The sequence below is a fragment of the Eupeodes corollae genome, chromosome 3, assembly GCF_945859685.1.
Source record: "Eupeodes corollae chromosome 3, idEupCoro1.1, whole genome shotgun sequence".
Classification (NCBI taxonomy): domain Eukaryota; kingdom Metazoa; phylum Arthropoda; class Insecta; order Diptera; family Syrphidae; genus Eupeodes; species Eupeodes corollae.
This window is the reverse complement of record NC_079149.1, coordinates 114,429,967-114,445,979: the sequence shown is the minus strand read 5'-3', so window position 1 is coordinate 114,445,979 and position 16,013 is coordinate 114,429,967. Positions and strand designations below refer to the sequence as shown.

Genomic DNA, 16,013 nt, shown 5'->3' with positions numbered 1-16,013 from the left:
TTTCGTTGCAGAAAATTGTTTTGGAGATGAAACCTTTTTTTATTCGTAAAATTTTTGTCAAGTTTTTTTGATTTATAAAAGAAATCGTTAATTGGATTTTTTTTCCAAAAATATACTGGTTTGGTATCACGTTACATTGGTTCGTGAGATATTAAGGGTTAACCAACATTTTGACCTTTTCTTAAACTGCTATGGTAAAAAAAGCCACCCACGCAATTTTCTTTAGAGCCCTTTCTGCATCTTTCTCCATTATTATCTGTTTAACACAATTTATTTAAAGTCGAAATCTCTTCTGGTTTTTGAGCTATGGACGCCGAAAAAAAGCGACCGTACGGACGTACGAACGTACGTACACACGCACGCACAGACATCTTTCTAAAAATCTTTTATTTCGGCAGAAATGTCAAAATGTTCAATTCGACAAATCGAACGCATTACAATAACTTCCTATTTGAGGTTAAAAAGAACGCCCAAATTGTTAGTTGTCATTTTGACCAAAAGAATTTTTCATTTTGAATTGGGGGTTTGTGACATATGGCTGGCATTACGATTTCTGTCGTTTTATAAGTCTAATCACACAACGACATAATACCACAAATAATAAAACGACGTAAAGCCCAAAAAGAGAAATGTTTTAGAAATATCTCTAGAAAAACGTCAAAAAGCTCATATTTAGGCAGGGACAGCATGGGTCCCCTAAATATTTTAACGTTTACACGAAATTATGCTGGGAGCTAGACTTATTTAGCATTTTAAAAGTATGTTGAAACACATGACATCTTTTGGGTGATGTGCAATTTGTAATTTGGGAGTTATAATATTTTAAATTTTATTTGGGCAACATGACATTTACTTTGGGCTTTGTGGCATTTTCTTCTTAAGCAATATGAATAACCTAACACTTCTTTTAATTTGGAATTCCAAAAAACCTTAAAAAAAAACTTTTAATGCCCAAAGGTACAGCCCAAATCGTAAAACAATAAAATGTTAATAAAATAGTTTTGGCGCTATGACATTTTTAATTTGGGCGCTATGGTTTTGGACGAAAAGACTTAACGCCGTCAGATCTGTCAATTAAAAATATGTCTCAAATATCTTAAAAATTGTGTTAACTTACAATTTGTGACACTTTTGTCAGAAACGTCAGCCATTATCACACGAATTTTTAAAATTGTCAGCCATTATCAGACGAATTTTTTAAATTGTCAGTTTAATACACCAGACAATTCCTTTATTGTCAGAAATAATAAACCTTTTGCACCACAGTCGCAAAACCAAACCCCAAACAATTAGAGTCTGAATTTTAAAGACTTTGGGATAACGTCTACCAAAAGTGTTAAGAGACAAATTTTGTCTGGCAATACAAAAAAAATTCCAAAAAATTCCGAGCATTGAACAATTCCTCCGGGAAAACCTGAATCCTAAAAAAATCAAATTACCTTGATTCGCGAGGCCACTATTATTTATTTCTTAACAAATTTCCTAAATCATTTTGTGACGGTTACAATGTGCAATGTATGTTTACACCTTCAGATTTCCGTTTCATAAATAGATTTTAATGATATTGAAATTATTTATTTTAAAATATATAATATTTATTTTAAAACCTATTTCCTCACATATTTTGTAAATAAATACACAACATTAAAAATATTCATAAAATCACTCACCTGATTGCTTCGAATTGGTTTGATAGTCAAGATTCTTAATTTCCGATGTATCGACGTGAGGAGCAAAACCCTCATACAAATCGCTTTCCTCCTCGATTCCGCTTAATTTATCGGCATTAACCGATGCATCCCGACTATATGGCATTTTTGGATCAATTTTTGAAAATCTTCTTCTTTCCTCGGGTAAATTTATTAATTAAAAAAAAAATACAAATTATAATCTTTGGTAATTGCGTTTCGAGTTTTTCTCTATATGTATTTTTAAACGTTGGCGTTGTGTTTAATTGTTGCTTTATGCGCAGATATATTTTATTATAGGATTATTATGTAGGTATAGATTTATTGAGATAAATTGATTTAATAAATTTTTATTTCAATAATTCGATTTTTATTTTTTGTTGTATCTATTTTGTTGTTGTTTTTGTGTACTATTTTCCTTCTTCTTTGCCTCGACTTTTATATAGTGACTAGATATTAGGATGTTGATTGCAGTTTCTTTTTTCTTTTTTAATAAATTGTATAAAATTTTCGAAGACGATTTTTCTTGTTGTTTTTGTTGCTTTTTTTTGTGTGTTATTGTTTATTCTAAAAATGAATTTTAATTTTTGGATTTTTCGTTTTGGCTTTGTATAGTTTATGGAGATAGAAATACTCCAATGCGATGATGTCGTGCTGAATTCATCATTGAATTTCGTAAAAATATTTACTTATGTGAGATCTTCGAATAACATTTTCCGCAATGTTCTAATACTTTTCTTTGATCCTGAAAAAAAAAGAAAAACAGGAAAACATTATAAAGATGTTCAAAAATACATGTTAAGAATATTTAAGCACTTTAATTGTTTTTATAAGATGTTTTGAATCCCTGCGGGGTGTTGCTTGCGAATTATATATAAAAATGATTAATATTGTTGTGATATATCTACGAGTAGTTTGTAGTTCGATGGAATGAAAAGAAATTGTTAATTTTCCAGTTGTTAAAAAATTTGTTAAAAAAAATTATTTATTTTTAAAAACAAAATTATAAAAAATGTTTTCTAATACGTATCATATTTTTTTAAGTAAGAGGTGCGTTTAGTAATGTTAAAACGGAATTTGATAAACTAAATTATCTTTTTATCAGAAAACCAATCACAGTTGCACTCCTGGATCGTACAAACTTTCCCGAGTATCTATTTAAAGATTTAATAATATGCCAGTAAAACGAGTGTTGCTTCAAAAATTTAAATGTTATTAAATTTCTCAAAAAACATTCATATTTCGTTGAAAAATGCTGTCCCAGTTTTATTAGACAAAATTAAAAAAAAAATTGTATTATAAGACATTTTTGATTTATATTGGATCATAATTTCCTGAGAAAGTTCAAAAACAAATCAAAGGTTCTTTGCGGGGTGCCTTTCTGAAGCAACACAAAAATAATATTTTTTTTTACATTGAAAGAAGCCAAGTTAATAAAATCAAAATTTTCAACAAATCTTTGTTGGCGTTTTCGAATTTCGATGTTTATGTTTGATCAAAAAATATATTTGAGTCATTTAAAAGTTAGAACTCAATCGACCCAACGGTTCTGGCTGACGGCCGACTTCCCGAACATTTTATAATATCTAGTTTGTTTATAATCTCGAGTTCAAATTTTTTTACGAATGCAAAACTTGGCAAATTTGGCTTTATTTCACTTTTTTTAAATGTAATAAAACCAGCTGTTGGAAATTGGCTTTATTTCTTCAAATGTTGCCTTATTTCACTTGGCTTTAATTCACGGCGAATTCGAAATATTCGAATCAATTGTAGATTATTATTTTTCTAATAAAAAAACTGATAGTTAGATTTTTCTAAAAACGTTCATAAATATTAAAAAATATGTATTTCTATAAGATACAATTAGTTTGAAGGCAATATCTTTAATATTTGTCAAAATATTTGGACAAAAATCAATTTGTATCAAATTTTAGTAATAAGTTTTTAGGTTTTTATTTGTTTAGTAAAAAAAACCTGTCAATTAAATTTTTTGAATGTTTTAGAAGATGTCATTCAAGGTGAACAATATTATTTTTTAGTTTTTCAATGTTTTTATTGAAAGTCTCTTTTGCATCTTTCCATGTTATAATGTGTTACACAAAATTAATTTGAAGATGATATTTTTACTGGTTCTTGAGATATGTACGACGAAAATCACCATCACGTACGTATTCACACACAGGAATCTTCCTTGAAATCTTTGATTTAGATTCCAGGGACCTTGAAATGTCAAGAAATGTTCAAATTTTCAATTTTAATTAATTTGTATTGAAAGTAAAACTATCGAAATAGTAAAATTTGGAAAAGAAATTTTCAGAATTTTCGCTGTCCATAACTTAGATCCCGAAACTTAAGACTCAAGATCTTTTGAGAATTTTTACACAATGAGTAGATCACCGAAAGGAATGCTAACACAAATTTCCATCTTACTATTTCTCATTTTAAAGTCGACCTTTTTTATCGCAATATTTTACGGAACTATTTAAGTACTTTCAAGTACAGAGATTCCTTTTTTAACCGAACATCCAGAATGTGGAATGAATGAAGAGCTTGTGTATCAAAAAGTAATATTTCTTCAAAGCTCGTAAAAACAGCTTCTATAGATAGCCCTAGTTTCTTCTTTTTGAATAATTAGTTATTTTGAAACTGACAGCTGTTTTCTGGTCGAATTTTGTACATACAAAAGTCAGTGATTAATCTTTGTATCTGGAGCTCTGAAAAATCGAACGTTATTGTTGAGGAGCATGTTCACCTACCATTGGGTATCATCAGTTCTCTTCAAGGTGTCAATTGGCCTCTTTGGAGCAGCGATCTAGCCTTTTTGTAAAGGGTGATTTTTTTGAGGTTAGGATTTTCATGCATTAGTATTTGACAGATCACGCGGGATTTCAGACAAGGTGTCAAAGAGAAAGATGCTCAGTATGCTTTGACATTTCATCATGAATAGACTTACTAACGAGCAACGCTTGCAAATCATTGAATTTTATTACCAAAATCAGTGTTCGGTTCGAAATGTGTTTCGCGCTTTACGTCCGATTTATGGTCTACATAATCGACCAAGTGAGCAAACCATTAATGCGATTGTGACCAAGTTTCGCACTCAGTTTACTTTATTGGACATTAAACCAACCACACGAATGCGTACAGTGCGTACAGAAGAGAATATTGCGTCTGTTTCTGAGAGTGTTGCTGAAGACCGTGAAATGTTGATTCGTCGCCGTTCGCAGCAATTGGGTTTGTGTTATTCGACCACATGGAAGATTTTACGCAAAGTTCTTGGTGTAAAACCGTATAAAATACAGCTCGTGCAAGAACTGAAGCCGAACGATCTGCCACAACGTCGAATATTCAGTGAGTGGGCCCTAGAAAAGTTGGCAGAAAATCCGCTTTTTTATCGACAAATTTTGTTCAGCGATGAGGCTCATTTTTGGTCGAATGGATACGTAAATAAGCAAAATTGCGGCATTTGGAGTGAAGAGCAACCAGAAGCCGTTCAAGAACTGCCCATGCATCCCGAAAAATGCACTATTTGGTGTGGTTTGTACGCTGGTGGAATCATTGGACCGTATTTTTTCATAGATGCTGTTGGACGCAACGTTACGGTGAATGGCGATCGCTATCGTTCATTGCTAACAAACTTTTTGTTGCCAAAAATGGAAGAACTGAACTTGGTTGACATGTGGTTTCAACAAGATGGCGCTACATGCCACACAGCTCGCGATTCTATGGCCATTTTGAGGGAAAACTTCGGAGAACAATTCATCTCAAGGAATGGACCGGTAAGTCGGCCACCAAGATCATGCGATTTGACGCCTTTAGACTATTTTTTGTGGGGCTACGTCAAGTCTAAAGTCTACACAAATAAGCCAGCAACTATTCCAGCTTTGGAAGACAACATTTCCGAAGAAATTCGGGCTATTCCGGCCGAAATGCTCGAAAAAGTTACCCAAAATTGGACTTTCCGAATGGACCACCTAAGACGCAGCCGCGGTCAACATTTAAATGAAATTATCTTCAAAAAGTAAATGTCATGGACCAATATAACGTTTCAAATAAAGAATCGATGAGATTTTGCAAATTTTATGCGTTTTTTTTTTTTTTTAAAGTTCTCAAGCTCTTAAAAAATCACCGTTTACTTTAATTTTATGAGTTATTATAAAGATTCAATGTAACGCTAACAATCTGGAAACGATTTACGCACTTAAGGCCAATATTATACAACCTGTGAGCTACAGCACTAAACTATCAAAAAAGAAAAAAATTGGGTGGCGCAACAGTCCGTTGAAAACTAGGGCCTAGCGACTTACAACTCAACCATTCCTGTGTGCGAGTAATGTTGTCAGGGTTGGAGGGGACCTACAGATTTAAGCCGAATCCGAACGGCTAATTTGAGAAAGCAATTTTCAAGACAAAAATTACGCTTGGATAATTTTTCAATTCATGGTAAGAGGCAGTAAACGTGAAAAAAATGGCATATGCAAGGATTGAACCCAAGATCTCTGGCATGACAGTCATCTATCATCTATCTACTAACTATCAACAAGATCTTACATAATTGGGATGCCAGAATGCGCTCCTGGAAAGCAAGCCGTGGGCATGTTTGCTTTTACCAATAAAGTAGTACATTTAGTTTTACAGACTCGATGCTAGTAATTTTATATTAGAAAATTGTAAAAGTTTATATCATTCAATTCACAAATTTTGAACCAATTAAAATATAAATTGTTTACAAACCAAATATTGGAAGCATGTTTACAGGAAATGACAGCATTTAATTTCTCAAAACTACCTATTTTTGTGATACAACGCATTTTCATTTCCATATTTCCCAAATAATTACAATCGAGGTTTTTGTTTTTTTTTTTTGTATTTCATGCAACCCTTATATGACTCAAGGTTATTACCCCCTTTAATATTCCATATAGATTAATATGCCTACAAAGCAAGAGAAGAAAAATCACAATCGTCACATTAAAAGGATAAACAACTGAGATTATAATTCTTCCTTATTGTTTCCATCTCATTTAACAAAGGAAATCATCTACTATCTGTACTTTACTTTGTTTCTTCTACTAAAACAAAAACAGCAACAACAAAACTTCCGTAACTTTTTCCCTTTTCTGTAGTAATACGAGTACAAAACTTTTGTCACTGCAATTAAAGGTTACATATGATAAACTTAATTGTGACATGTTTAACCACATAAGTACACAACAAGATTCATTCTCTGTAAATTACTGCAACAGTTTAGGCAAAGTTAACGAAAAACAAAAACAACAAAACAAAGCCGGAAATATCAATTTTGAATATTCAATTCAATGTCATGATGTTCATTGTTGGTGTTGTTGTTGGTTTTTGTACCAATTTATAGGAGAAAATGAGGAAAGCCCATATTAAGTTCACGCAATCTGACAAAGACATAATTTTCATTGTCTCCAATGAAAGGGAGAAATACACGTACACATCGCTCATCCCTCATAGTCCCAGTGAATAGGACACTTTGTGCTGTCTTGAATAAATAAAACAAAACAAAAAAAAACTTTATTATTGCCAAAATCTGACGTAGTCGCCAGTAAGTCGAAAGCGAGGGAATTTTATTACCACTTTAACGTCTTCATTTGAGCATTCCAAAAAAAGCTTCCAAAAAGAACTATAAGAACATTTTATAGCCTCAAAAATTAAGATGTTAACTTTCTGCCGATAGTAAAATTCATCTTATTTTTGTCTTGATCTTCCGCTTTAGAATATTCCCATTAGAATATAAAATTTTGATGTTTAGAAAATGATGTGAAGAGGGAAGGGCATGTGGTTTGGGATATGGGGATGTACATAATCATCTAGACATGTGAAAGCCATCCATTAAATGACGGGCCCACTCTCTCTCTGAACCGTATGTTTGCTTGATTGAAATTATTATGTAAAAAATATATATATTTGTAGTACATTATTCTATTGAAATAATTATAGAACTTAGTTAGGGCTTCCATTTTTTCGTTTCTAAATTTTATTTGACATTAATTGCATTTGACTTTTATGTCGTGCTCTATCAATTAATTGAAAAAAAAAACAGCAGAAAACTGTGATTCTAATGTGGTGTGGTGTATGCAGCATCATGTGCATAATTATGGTAAATTCAAAATGAATAATTCTTTTTCTACCTAAATGAAATTATACATACATAAGTATTTTTGTGACCTTGCCAAGGTGTTCTCTCTCATCATCACGAGATTTTATATTTTTATTTGTATTTTTAATTTGTATTTGATATTTTGATCTTGATTGTAAGTTACAAACAAATAAACTTATATTTATAGTTTATTTTAAATGAAATATGTTCGCAGACTGATAAAGAATTATTAAACTTATATGACGGCTCATCAGAAGGTTGGAAATAACACAACATACAGTGTTGACCAAAACATTAGGAATTAAAACTACCTCCATCTTTATTATCGAGATAAATAAGAACCCAACTCGAAATGAACCTAAGAAAAATTAGTAGACGAGATGTTGATGGTGGACTAAAAAAAACAAAAACAAGCTGGCGAGATTAAGTTTTGCTCATCACCACATTAACTGGACCTTTAGAAAATGGAGGATTATACTGGATGAGTCCAAATTTAATTTTAAGGATTCCAATGGTTTCCGTCGTGTTCGCAACGAGCCAAACACGAAGATATGCTAAAGTGATTAAAAACAAGGGGTCTGAAACCAAATACTAGCAATATTTTAGTAAGTCTTGAAAAAGAAATGTATTTTTTTAAAAGTTGATTTGTTTTGACCAGCCAAATAATTTTTTTTTATAATTTACAGGCACTCAAGGGATTATTAGTAGCCTTTACATGTTTATATCTAAACACAGTGCGAGCATTAGGAAAATAGGGAAGGATTTAAGAGGAGATACCGATGCACATTGGTCTCAAAGTTCTGAACAAAATGGGAGGGAAAAACAGAGCTGGCCAAAGCATTCCACATTCTTGATGTGCGATTTAAGAAAGAATCTCTATACTTGACAGTACGCCCGAAAATGAGCTCAAGGGTAAACTGATAAGCATTCCTGGAAGTGCGAGTATTACGGCTGAATCGTTTAAGGGTGAAATGCAACTGGCTTATTCAACAGAACATTGTTTGCAAAAATAATTACAATGAACTAATTGTGCTATATTTAATGAACTATTACAAAAACCATTTTATTTTATTAAACAAAATCAATGCTTTCTTTAAAAGAAAAAAGAAAGCTAACAAGCAACGTCTAGTAACTCTCTTTAAAATGTGGCTAATTTAATCGTCTTCTAAAGGACTTAAAAAAGTAGACAATTGAAGAGACTTCAATCTTCAATTGTCTACTTTTTTAAGTTTTATTTTTGAGTAAGACAAATTGTCAATTGAATCTTTCTGAAAATTTACCAAAAGTTAAAAACAACTTTTTTAAAAAAAGATATAAAAAGTTTTAAGTTAATATTTTTCATATTCAGTTTAAGTTTATTTAGATTTTAATGTTGTTTGTTAAAAAAAAAAAAAACAGTCATTATATTTTACATTTTCTACATTTTCTATTTTTCTTTTTACAAAATTTTCATGGTGAACATTTTGTTTCTTTTCCTTTAAGTCTAGTTGAGTCCAGCCAATTCGCCCTTTCGAAAGAGCGTTAGGCGTTTTTTAATTTTTTTTTTCAGATAAAAAATAACAGTTGTCATAAAAAATGTATTTTTGGTCAAATATAGAAAATTGGATTTTTCTGAAAAACGGCACAATAGCTCAATATTAAATTTTTCATTTTTTTCTCAATTTGGTTTCCTTTAAGATACAAAATAAAAGTGTGAGTTTCTCCAAAAGAGCTCCTTCACAGACCTGTTATTTTGTTTTTAAATTTACTGAGGAACTTATAAAGTGATTTAAATTTTTTTTTGTTGAACAAGCTATTGTATTGTTTAAATAATACCTGATGATTCGCGTAGGGCCCATCAACAAAAATGAATCGGTAGTGAAAGTACAGCGTTCATTCAGGGGCCACCTGGTCCCGTACGTACTGTAATAACTCCCAAAAATACAGAAAGGGTGAGAGCCGCTGTTCCACAAAGTCCACGACTTTGGGTGCGCAAACAAGCTCAGGGCCTTACCAATTAATCGTCCGAGAGTTCTATCCTTATAAGTTGACAATTGTTCAACAGTTAAAACCTACTGAAAATCACCAACGTTCAGAATTTGATTTAGAGATGCTCTTGTTATTTGAAATGAATGACGATATGCTGTTATTTATTGAAATAAGCAAAATGTCCGGTATTATGCTGCAGAAAACCCTTAAAGCCTCCACGAATGACCTTTGCAGAATGTTTGGTGTGCAAATTCAAAACAAATTAATCATTGGTCCTTACTTTTTGAGGAACAAGGTAACCGTCAATAATTACGACTTTCATTTATTTATTCATCAATCAAAGAACAAAGTTCTCTAATAGACTAAAAGATAACAATATTTCAATAAAACTGCAATAATATATACAAAAATAAAAATAAAAATAATATATAAATATATACAAGCGTCAAGTAGATCTAAGTACATTTAAAACATACATTTTAATGGTATATCTAGTGCAAATTCTTAAAATGTCCACACTAGTAAAAACTGAATTTGTTTCTCTGATGCAACGAGAAATCGGTTTATTGCGACCATAATTAGATCTATGAAATTGTTCGTAAAAAAAAGAATATTATCTCTGGAATAAAAACTAGGAACACGAATAGATATAAGTGCAAGAAGATGAGCACATTTAATATGATTAGTAAGTATATCTCTAATAAATATTATCGGAAAGTATGCACGCGAACATTAAAGGGCCTAAGTGGCTACCCTGAGGGACACCAGATGAAACCAATATTTGATTAGAGTGATATTTGTTAATCTTAACGACTTGAACTCTCGAAGTTAAATAAGATTTCAACCAATCCAGAAACTTAGAATGAAATCCCAGTTCCAAAAGTTTGTGTAAAAGAATATGATGATTAACGCGGTCAAATGCTTTAGCAACATCAGTAAATATTATATCAGTTTGACGATAAGATTCAAAATTATTTATGATATAGTTAGTCATTAATGAAAGATTAGTGGTTGTAGATATTCCAGATATAAATCCGTGTTGGAAATCGGATACAAAATCTTTTAATTGAAAAGTGAGCTCGTCACAGACTAATTTCCCAAATAACTTAGGAAGTGCAGATATTTTGCTGATTGGTCTATAATTTGTAATTTCTAGTTTAGATCCAGTTTTAAAAATTGGTATAATATAAGACAGTTTCCAACTTTCTAAAAATTCACCTTTCGAGAGCGATAGATTGAAAATGGCTGTCAATGGAATAGCTAAGGATGAGGCACATTTTAGCAATACAATTTAGGAGATCCCAACAGGGCCTTCAGTTGATTTGGTATCTAACCCTAATAAGGCTTATTCTACTTCAAAAAGTGGTTTACGAGTCAAAACCACGTACACTAGATGGAATTAATGATACAATAAAATGCAAAAATTTTAAATCTTAAAATATAGGTACTACTTTTTCACAGACTATTTGGTTACAGGAGCAAGTCCGGGCGACCGAATCGTGCATTTGAAATTGCTTTTTGCATATTCTCGATGGTATTTACTTGAAGTCCATATTTTCGTTGCTTTTTGAGATATGGTTAACGAAAAAACGGTTTCCCTAAAGTGTGTATAAGAATTCGATTAAAAAAATGTACCCAATACAAAAACTTCTGATGGGAAGTTAAATAACAAATTTATTGCAAGAAAAAATTAAACTATTTCGTATCATAATAAACATTAAAGAACAAAAAAAAAAAACAAAACAATTTGTTGTACTCATTCAAATTTCATTCAAATTAATAAAACTTTTTCTTTTCCTTTTTTTTCCAAGTTGAATTTCTTTAATTTAAAACATTGAAAAAAGTGAAAGATGAAAGGCAAATTAATTTCGAACCATAGACAAAATTGTATGCATTCATTTGATAATTTGTAATTATGTTTAAAAAAAAAAAATGAATAATTTAAACGCAGCTGCTTGAATTTATAATAAGACAGTTGGGACTTGGAAGTACATTCTCAGAGGTCAACATCACATTTCCTCTATGGGACGTCTAGATGATTTGAATTTGATTTTGATTTGCACTTAACTGTATGAGTTTTTTTTTAATTCATAAAAGGGGTGATGCCAAATTGTATTCTTCAGTGACATGTTTTTTTTTCTTAATTTTTCGAAATGTGTTAATTGCGAATTATGTATCGAAGTATTGTTGGTGGCATAGTTTTCGGGAATGTTTAGTGTGGAAATGTGTTCAGAAAACTGCGACTTTTATAGTTCCTTGATTTTTGTATTTACAAATTTTATTAACGCTTTGCTGTTAACATGTTCCTATATTGAACTAAGACCAACTTTTAGTCATCTATAAAATTTCTATTAACAGAAACAATTAATGCGAGATACTTGATGAGAAAATGATAAACTTACAAATCTTCTAACATTGACCTGACTATGAGTAATAAAACTTATAGAATGTACATTCATAATCAATAATAAAATTCATAAATTTATTCATAAAACATTTACAGAAATTACCTTATAGATAATTATTATTAAAACCCAACACACTTGCCATCATTTCTAGCTCTCAAACCTGCATAATTCTAAGTCTATATAATTATTTAATAATTCAATAAAAATTATGCATTGACTATTAAATCGAGGTGGTAATATAAATACCCGTAAAACGTGGAACGTGTGGAATCACTTCCACCACTTGGCTTGGCTTAGACATTGTATACAACGAGTTATTATACAACAATCAAATTCAATAATTTATGATTTCAGAAATTTGTACGTTATTGTTGTTCCGGTCAATAATATGCATCCAGTAGTCGCCACATTACAATGGGTCAATGCACTTGTTAGCCATTTGAGAGACAAATTACTATGACGATGACGACAGACGACGACGACTACGACAACGAGGGGCGTAGTAAATTTAAACAAAAAGAAATCTTCAGAAAAAAAATTATAAAATTGTTCACAACACGAACGGACAATCGAAAGTGGTCACTGGTCGGTCACCATCCACGCCAGGCCCAGCCAGGCCGGGCCACGACAGGCCAGTCCAGTATGCAATTATATTCCCAGCAATGCTACGTGACTTTTGTCGAATTAATATTGCATATCGTTCCTCTACCAGCTGTGCAGCGCATGGAGCTGAGCTGGAGCTGATGGAGCTGTTGCTGGAGTATATGATGTACGTGACCTGCCACGATAATGTAATGTCTCAATGGGGTCTTACAAAGTATAAATATATCCAAGTACTTCCCCAAGAGAATTCTAATACCTACCTACACTTGAGAGTAATCATCTGTTATGAGACACTTGAACAACAACAACAACATAAAGTTAATATGAACTTGCTTAGCAATAAATAAATAAAAATCAATAAATCAAATTGCTCTAGAGATATTTTATTAAGGCAAACAAAATTATAAAGAAAATAATTCTTAAGAAATAAGATGTTATGTTGTTGTAAGTAAAATAACGTTTAAGAGGGACTGTGGTGGTGGTACTAAATAAGGCTAAGCCTGACAAATTGGTCGGGAAAAGGACATAATCCCAAAGAGCAAATCCGCAATCACAAGGACATCGGCGTCCTAGATAAAAACCATTATGTATAGTGCCAAACGAAAGCCCATTAAATCTCCTGAAATCACAAACCTTAAAGATAAAATTGAACACGAAAGCGGATGCGGAAGAGCGTAGATAGGAATGCGGATGTTAACAATTTATTGTAAGATGCGGTAGGATTATTTTTTTTGTTGTCAAGATACTTGTTTGGAAGATTTGAGTTCATTAAATAATATCCTTGTTTTTATCGCTATAATTAAGAAATACAGGGTGTTCTAATAAGAGGCATATTAATGGAAGTTTTTTAAGACTAAGACTAAGACTAAGACTAAGACTAAGACTAAGACTAAGACTAAGACTAAGACTAAGACTAAGACTAAGACTAAGACTAAGACTAAGACTAAGACTAAGACTAAGACTAAGACTAAGACTAAGACTAAGACTAAGACTAAGACTAAGACTAAGACTAAGACTAAGACTAAGACTAAGACTAAGACTAAGACTAAGACTAAGACTAAGACTAAGACTAAGACTAAGACTAAGACTAAGACTAAGACTAAGACTAAGACTAAGACTAAGACTAAGACTAAGACTAAGACTAAGACTAAGACTAAGACTAAGACTAAGACTAAGACTAAGACTAAGACTAAGACTAAGACTAAGACTAAGACTAAGACTAAGACTAAGACTAAGACTAAGACTAAGACTAAGACTAAGACTAAGACTAAGACTAAGACTAAGACTAAGACTAAGACTAAGACTAAGACTAAGACTAAGACTAAGACTAAGACTAAGACTAAGACTAAGACTAAGACTAAGACTAAGACTAAGACTAAGACTAAGACTAAGACTAAGACTAAGACTAAGACTAAGACTAAGACTAAGACTAAGACTAAGACTAAGACTAAGACTAAGACTAAGACTAAGACTAAGACTAAGACTAAGACTAAGACTAAGACTAAGACTAAGACTAAGACTAAGACTAAGACTAAGACTAAGACTAAGACTAAGACTAAGACTAAGACTAAGACTAAGACTAAGACTAAGACTAAGACTAAGACTAAGACTAGTCTATATTGGCGCAACACACGACGCGTCGCTTGTACTCATCACATAGTGAGCCGCATGGAACAGATATTTTTAAATCTAGATCGATTGTGCATTTCAAATAATGCGACGTTAATATATCAGATGTCGGATATTTAGATTCAAGTGGTTCTACTAGCAGACAGATTAAGTGCTTCACAAGGAACAAAACAAACTTTAAAATGTTCATCTCATTGTTTGGAATATATAATAATTGCGTGTATCATTTATGTTTTAGTAGTACCTTACTTTTTACTTGTCAAATGTCAAAAAATGACAGCTTCAAAAGTCACAGTTTTGCACAGCGGATTTAAGTAAAACCTATCATAAGAACATTTTTAAAAGGAACTGTTTGTTTTAAATTCGTATTAATTTTGTTTTCCAACTCTTCAAACATATTTTACCATAATGATCACTTCAAAAAACATCAACTTCAGCAACTTATAAAAGTTCAAGGTCTTTTTTTATAAAACACTCAACTTTCAGAAAATATAAAGCCAAATCAGCTGACTACACAAAAAACAATCTATATAAATAAAAATGCAGACTATAAGATACAAATAAATGTTTTGTCATAAATAAAAATACAACACGTGACATTTGTATAACCACGCGACAAATGGTATCAACACTTGGGGCACAAACTGTTTTATTTTAACCTGGAGGCGATTATAGGTATAATAAATTCGATCTCGTGGTTCCCACGCCACCATATAAGTCGATCCACACAAATTACCACCTCCATCAGTAAAGTGCGCCAACGCCACCGCCACAACGTCTAGTGGTATAATGTGATAAAACTTGATGCAGCATGAAGATATGAGAGAATTGGCGGTTTGAAATTCACGACTGAAATTCAAAAATATAAAACCGGACTTATGATTTGTTAGATTATATCTATGATCACGTGCCTTGTAAGAAAAAACCATTTGATATAAATATAAAAGAACTTTTCCAAGAATGGGTTAATATCATAAACCAAAACAAAAAATATGATTTGAAAAAACAAGTTAACATTGAAGAACACGTTAAGTGGCATAACATAATTCCCATGTCATATTTTGTATAACATGTCCGACATAAGACAAAAAATCTAGAGTGGAACAATTTCTGTTCATGTCTATCTATTGACTGTTTTAGACATTTTTAAAAATCTCCCACTGACACACCCCAACACAAAAAAATAACTCCCACTTCAGATGGTATTTGGATCATTTTTTAAAAGCATGTTGCGAGTAACTTTACTATTGTTTTATATAATAGGTAGGTATGTATTTATGTACCTTTAGCTTTCATATTTTAAAAGGTCAATAATAATTTTTAGAAACCTTAACAGTAAGACTCATTTTTTAGTTTTCTGAGAATTTTAAGAAAAACAAAGTCAATTTTCCCCCCTTTTTTACTTTTGTTATTTTATGGTTCTTTATTTAAGGAAAAGCAAGTAATGGGTATCTTACGTAATTTAAAACTAGTCAAATAAAATGTCAACATTTCATTTTTGTGTAACTTTTTTTCACAATAATACATGATAGGCTATGTATTGTGGTTTATATATATGAATCATAACTTTTCTTGACGATGACAGACCTT

General features: G+C 31.6%; 1 protein-coding gene across 9 annotated transcripts in view; it reads right to left on the bottom strand.

Annotated features, from left to right (window-relative positions):
- Positions 1-16,013, bottom strand: part of LOC129951491 (GTPase-activating protein skywalker) — a 130,642-nt gene that overhangs the window by 80,175 nt on the left and 34,454 nt on the right. For all 9 annotated transcript variants that reach the window (XM_056063660.1, XM_056063659.1, XM_056063668.1 and 6 more), the window contains one exon: positions 1,671-2,433. In XM_056063660.1, the coding sequence (XP_055919635.1) occupies positions 1,671-1,815 (145 nt within the window). In that variant the 5' untranslated portion in view covers positions 1,816-2,433. The remainder of the gene's footprint in view (positions 1-1,670; positions 2,434-16,013) is intronic.